Consider the following 6,450-nt stretch of genomic DNA (forward strand, 5'->3'; position numbering starts at 1 on the left):
AGTGCTGTAGCTATCTTTAGAAATCTCACATTGGTACCTTCTTTGCGTTTTGTCAAATCTGCAGCGCATGTGTTCTTAAAACGAACAACATGTGCTGGGTCATCATCCGAGACTGCTATAACATGAAATATATGCAGAATGCAGGTAAAATAGAGCGGGAGACATACTATTCTCCCCCAGCCAAGGAGCTCAGTCAAAATTTAATTAACGAGTGTCATCAGCATGGAAGCACGTCCTCTGGAATGGTAGCCAAAGCATGAAGGGGCATACAAATGTTTAGCCTATCTGGCATGTAAATATCTTGCAATGTCAGCTACAAAAGTGACATGCGAACGCTTGTTCTCACTTTCAGGTGACATTGTAAATAAGAAGCAGGCAGCATTATCTCCCGTAAATGTAAACAAACTTGTTTGTCTTAGGATTGGCTGAACAAGAAGTAGGACTGAGTGGACTTAAGGCTCTTAAGTTTTATGTTGTTTTGTTTTTGAGTGCAGTTATGTAACAAAAAAGAAAATCTACATTTGTAAATTACACTTTCATGATAAAGAGATTGCACTACAATACTTGTATGAGGTGAATTGAAAAATAAAATTTCTTTATCATTTTTACAGTGCAAATATTTGTAATAAAAATAATAATATAAAGTGAGCACTGTACACTTTGTATTCTGTGTTGTAATTTAAATCAATATATTTGAAAATATAGAAAAACATCCAAAAATATTTAAGGTTTCAAATTTCAATTGGTAATCTACTGTTTAACAGTTCAATTAAGACGGCAATGAATCGAGATCAATTGTTTTAATCATGATTAATTTTTTTGAGTTGATCGCATGAGTTAACTGCAATTAATCGACAGCCCTAGTTCTGACTTTTGTGTTGGGCACCACATCCAGAGGAGCTTGCAGCTCCACAGTCTAACCATGTGTGTGTGGGTTCCTGCTGCATTCCCAGCGCACTCCAGGTGGGCTGGGGTGTTGGGCATGCCAGGCAGCTTTACCCAGTGGTAGCAGAGGAAGAAGCACTGTCTGTCTCGGGCTCTCCTGTGGGCATGAAGCCGGAGCAGCACTGTGGGAATGGGAAGGAGACCTGTGAAACAGGAGCATCGTGTTGGCTCCTAGGGAAAGAAGGATACGGATTACCTGGTACCCTCCGTGAAGCTCCAGGAACGTATCACTTGAGCACTCCCCAGCAGGGGATCTCTGGGCGTTCTTCCCGACCATCAGACTCAACCCATCACTTCTATTGTACACCCTAGAGCAGGAAACTGGGATTCCAGACTTCTGGCTTCTGTTCCTGGGAAACTGGGACTCCAAGAACAGAGTAACTGGGAGTCGGTAGATCATGGAGACAGACTGGGAGTTCCTTAGACAGGGAGGTCTGGCCCTTATGGTTCAGAGAATAGGGACCGTGTGATATCATTATGCTATTGTCTCCTAGGTAAGTGAGTCTTGTGAGTCTGTTTCTCAGCACAGTGCAGCTATATGCAAACTGCACAGGCCCCTGGATTGTGTCCCAGTTGGAGAGGCTGATGTGAAACGGGGGCTCCCTGCACGCCCCTCTAGCCTCCTCCTCGGCTTGCAGCTGTGCTCTGAGAATCCTTCAGGCTTTCCATTGTCAGCTAGCTGGAAAAGCTCTCGTAATCCCAGTGCTGGAAGGGCTCCGCTTCACAAACTGGGGAGGGTGCTAGCCCCTCTCAGCCTCCCCGGCAGAATTCCAGCACCAAACTCAACCACTGCTATGAAAACAAAGCAAGGAAGGGGTTTGTGTGTGACTCTGTAATGGATGCTCTGCCTTGTAGTTAGTGAGCACTAATGTGTCTGTAATTAGCCGCTGACACATGCGTTTGTCGCTATGCTAATATCGTTCTGTTAGAACAGCGTACCTAAATAAGCTGTGAATATTAAGTGTCAGTAATTGTAGGAATCTAAGGCTGCTGTGTCTGCAGCAATTAGCAGCTCTGGTTTCACACTGGGTGACTAATAGCCAGATGGGGCAGGGAGAGTCTATGCTCAGGGAAGAGTCGAGGGCCGGATTTCTGGAGAGTCACTGTATCTCCAGATTTCAGAGTAGCAGCCGTGTTAGTCTGTATCTGCAAAAAGAAAAGGAGTACTTGTGGCCCATATTGGCAAAGTGGGGGTTAGTTTGCTCCCCCACCCCTGCTATATCCATAGTGTGCTGAGTGCTTAGACCCTGCTGTGTCCATTCTGCCCGCTGACCCTTCCAAGTGCTCTGTTCAGGCCTTTCTGGAGTCTTTAATGAAATTACTTTGTTTGCTTCACCCTCTCAGGAACTTGAAAAACATAGTTTCCCTAACTGATTGTTCCTGGTCTCAGCGGACATTGATTCGTCCCTCCTGCTGCTTTGACCAGAGCTGCAACTAACAGGGCCGTTTCCATGGAACACGCTTCAGTTTATATGCCATGTTGGGGTGTCTGGGTTTGTGTCAGCACATGCTTGTTTGAGTAGGCCCTACAAAATGATGGCTATTCTTACTAGCTGTAGCCTACACCTACTTGGTGTGGTGCTGCCCCGTCTCGTGTGGCTGGCCACAAACCGAAGTGGATGAGCCTACAACAGCCTTTGCTGACGGAACTGGGTGTTTCAGCACAGGGGGTAGACACTCAAGGTTAGATCCAGAGATCCTTGGTTCAGCCTCTGCGGCCGACAACGCAGGCGGGGCACGGCACTGCAGAGCCAAAGTTAGGAGTTGGGGCAGAGAAAAATGTGAAGAACCCTCGGGGTAGATAAAACAAATAACCTGGGCCTCCTTGACGCTACCCCCTCGAATCATGTCGTGTGTGGTCCCAGGCCAGCTGTCTCTAAAGAGTCTCTGCAGCCTATGCTGAGTGCATCCCTTCTCAGTGTTTGCTGTGCTGATCTGTCTGCCTCCTCTTTCTGCCTGCAGCATCTGCTACTTCAGCCGTCTCTTCTGGGAGTGGGGGGAAGGCGTCAAAGTGCACGACTCCCAGAAAAGGCAAGATCCCGAGAAGCTGTCGAAGGAGGAAGTCCTGTCCTTCATCCAGGCGCACTACCCCTGACCCCCCAGCTTGGAATCGTGGGGGACTGACTGGAGCGGGGAGACTGAGACAGGAAAAGGGAGTCTTTCATCCAGGAGCTGCAGCCTTCTGTGGAGGAGAATGATTCCTGGGGGGTGGGGGGTGGGGTTTGATGCTCAGAAGAAGTGGAACAAAGCTCCAGCCTGTGAGTAGCAGTGTATATAAGTATCTGGCCCAGGCAGCACAGCTGTGGGTGCCTCGGAGGTGGGATGCCTGGAGCCGAAGTCCGATGCTCTTCTGTACTATCCCACTGCACTCCTGGGGATGAGGGGCTGGCAGCTTTCCCCCCTAGTGCTCCAAACTACAGCCAGGCGTCTGCTCTCTGGGTTCCCCTCCTGCATGTGCCGGAGCGATTAGGAGGCTGCGTATGGTTCCCTGGAAGCACCAAGAGGAAAGGAGGATGGTCACAGGACTGCAAGGAGGAATGAGCTGGGGGAGAGTGCATTTAAATGGCCTTGCAGTGCTGCCAGCAGCCACCTCTGTCTCCTTTGCCTCAAGCCGATGGGCCTTTGCTGAACGCTGGGTGACTCATCGGGAAATGCAGGCTCTTGGCATGCGAGGATGGTCACTTTTTGCTAGTGGCTCCAGCACTTCCACTCCAGAGGCACTTGGCAGGTTGTCGGGAGTTCCTGGATGCTAGGATCTCGGTGGAAGGGAGTCAGTCCTCGTGGCAGGAGGTCCCTAACTCCAAGCCAGCAGCCTAGGTGTGAGCTCATGAATCTGCCCTAGGACAATGCTGAGATGTTTTGCCTTTTTCAGTGCTCAAAACCATCCTCAGTTTCCCTTTAACAATGGCCCTCCCTCTGTGTTCAGGGATGAAAGAAAAAGGGGGAAGGCTGCAGGCCTTTGGGTGTAGGAGTTTTTCACAGGAGATTGTGAAAGTCTTTGTCTTGTCATGTGGGAAGGAGACGTTGACTCTGACCATGCTGGTTAGTCAAATCCAATCCCACGACCAGGCCCGTTGTAGGGGAAACCCATCTTTCCTGGTTAAAACAGGCTTTGAACACTCCCCTTCCCCGTGTCTGGTCCAGAGCTGGAGCCATGTCTGTAGCGAAGGCACAAACCTGGGACTCTCTAGGATGGCAAGCAGGACATCGGTGTTTCAGCAGATCGCAGTCAGAAATCATGACTCATTTCTGTGCTGGGCCCTCTACACGTCATGTACACAAAGCCCCCGCAAAGGACAGGGCTGCCCTCATTGCCTGTTTTAACTTCGTGCTGGGCTTCAGAAACGCCTCTGGCCTGTTCTCCCACTGGACCAGAAGTTAATAGGCAGTTGGCTGCTCTGGTCCATGCAGCAAAGTCACTTATTTTTTCTTACACAGGTTGGCAATAAGGGAAAAGCTGACTGGGGGGTTACCTGGACCGTGCCTTAAAGAAAGCTGTGGGTCTCCTGGAAACTAGAGGCAGCCTTTCAGATTCTCATCCCCCCTCCATCCTCCCCATGCCAATGCAGGATGTGAATGGGTCTGTATCCTAGGACGTGGAGAGTTCAGCTCTGGCGGAAGTAGAAGTTGGTGGGTGAGATTCATCTCGCAACCAGGGGCAGCGCAAGGACTGGGCATCACTTAAGATCTGTGAGCCTCATAGGGCTCAAGTGATGCACAGGGTGACTTTCACCCTGAGCTCATACGCCTTGCTTTCCGAGCGCGCAGCCTTCTGCGTCTGCAGGATCAGTTGGTGGCCAGGCATCTGTCTGTTAATCCCCCAATTGCTTGGTGTGAATGAGTTTAACCATGGGTGGTTTCTTTGCTGTGCCTTGTAACGTGGATCCGCATGTTCAGGCTTGATGGCTGCAGAACGGGGATTGTCACAGCTTGCCCAGCCTTGGGCTAATGCTGTCCTTGGAGCGTCATTGCACGGGGAGACTAAGCTCTCAACTTTGGAGGATGGTGGGAGCCCATATTGTATTTGGGTATCCCCCTATTGAACCCAGAAGAGACCTGGCGTATTTAGAATACTGCCTCCTGCAAGCTCAGGGTGTGTGGCCTTTCCAGAAAGGTGGCTGAGGAAGTGTCAGACCTACTTTCCCTGTGCCCTGTAGCAGCCAAGGGGAAGGTTTGCCAATCCATCCAAGAGCAGGATGTGGCTCTGACTCAAATCCCTTAGCAGAATTTAGTCCCAGGTGCTCCAAAGCCTTGGCAGAATGTGGCACCTGGCCTAAGAGCAGCCTTTCTCCTGGAGAGGGCAGCAGCCCCCCCATGCAGCTAATTATTGGCTACTTTATATTTATTGAAGGCCCCTCCATGAGGAGCAATGGGGAAGAAGGTGCCTCCAGTAGCTTCACTTCGGAGCCTTCACACTGTCGGCTTTTAAAACCATGTATTTAAGTGTTGGTGCTTCTGCTGATTTCCCCAACCCCCCAAGGCAGCCATGATGCCAGCAAGAAGCCAACAGGCCACCTTGGAGCCTGTTCCTTTTCCTGTGGTCCTTTACTGTGTCTTCTGCAGCCTCAAGGGTGTGTCCCCCACTGAGGGCCTTGGCCCCTCCCTGTTTGTGGGGATGGAGACGTCCCGCAGGGAATACACCATGGATAATCTAGGCCTCCATTAGCCTTTACCTGGTCCTGAAAACCCAGGGTGCAGAAGAAACCCAATTGCTTGCAGGCGGTTTGAGAGATGCTGCCTGCTTTCCCCATTGCCCCAGTTTCCTTTGCTTTTAGTCGATTGTATTTTTTACAAGGAGATGTATTTTTTGGATGCACTGAACCACACCTCCCACCCTCTTGTGGGAGGGAAGCACCAGCACCTCACTACTGCTTCCCTGCTGCAGGGAAAAGGTTTTATCCCTCTTCCCTCTCTGGTTCAAGACTCTCCTATCCCCCATTGCTCCTCCGGGCTCGGGAACCCGTGGCTTGCTTTGAAATGCCCAAAAGGATCTGATCGGAGTTGAAAGGCCAGGAACCCAGAGGACAAAGCCCTGTACGTACCCTGCTTTGTGTGCGTCAGAGCTGCTCATCCCTAGTGTGGGGGGAGTGGAAGGGGGTTCAGTCTGATCATGTGGGGCAGGGAATGCCTTAGTATCAAAGGGATGGTAGAAAACTTGGCCTAGGGCTAGGGGCTGACCCAAGTTGTGCTCTCCCACTGGCTCCAGGGGGAGGAGGAGGAATGTCTTGCTGAAGGGAATGTTTACGTCTGTTGATTGCACAATGTATTGTATTAAGCTGTGTATCATTTTGTGTTGATTTCTCTGCTTTCATTGTCTGTGTATTACCAGTACAGCTCTTTAGTTCACAAAGGTGTTGATGCTCTTTGGTCTGTGTTTCCTAAAACCATGGGGAACACAAAACTTGGGGGGGGGGCCTGTGCATGGCCGAAGGACTCCTTGTGCCCATCCATTCTACCCCACAAGTTACCTGTGCACCACCCTCCCATACTCCTCTATTTCAGGGA

At 50.3% G+C, this 6,450-nt stretch overlaps 1 protein-coding gene across 3 annotated transcripts in view; it reads left to right on the top strand.

Moving 5' to 3' along the window:
- Positions 1-6,295, top strand: part of CMTR1 (cap methyltransferase 1) — a 57,090-nt gene extending 50,795 nt beyond the window's left edge. For 2 of the 3 annotated variants that reach the window (XM_048843500.2, XM_048843501.2), the window contains one exon: positions 2,908-6,295. In XM_048843500.2, coding sequence (XP_048699457.1) covers positions 2,908-3,040 — 133 coding nt within the window. In that variant the 3' untranslated portion in view covers positions 3,041-6,295. The remainder of the gene's footprint in view (positions 1-2,907) is intronic. The other variant, XR_012667745.1, reaches the window with a different exon arrangement.
- Positions 6,296-6,450: the final 155 nt, after the last annotated feature.

This window comes from Caretta caretta, chromosome 3 (assembly GCF_965140235.1).
Source record: "Caretta caretta isolate rCarCar2 chromosome 3, rCarCar1.hap1, whole genome shotgun sequence".
In the NCBI taxonomy this organism is placed as follows: Eukaryota; Metazoa; Chordata; order Testudines; family Cheloniidae; genus Caretta; species Caretta caretta.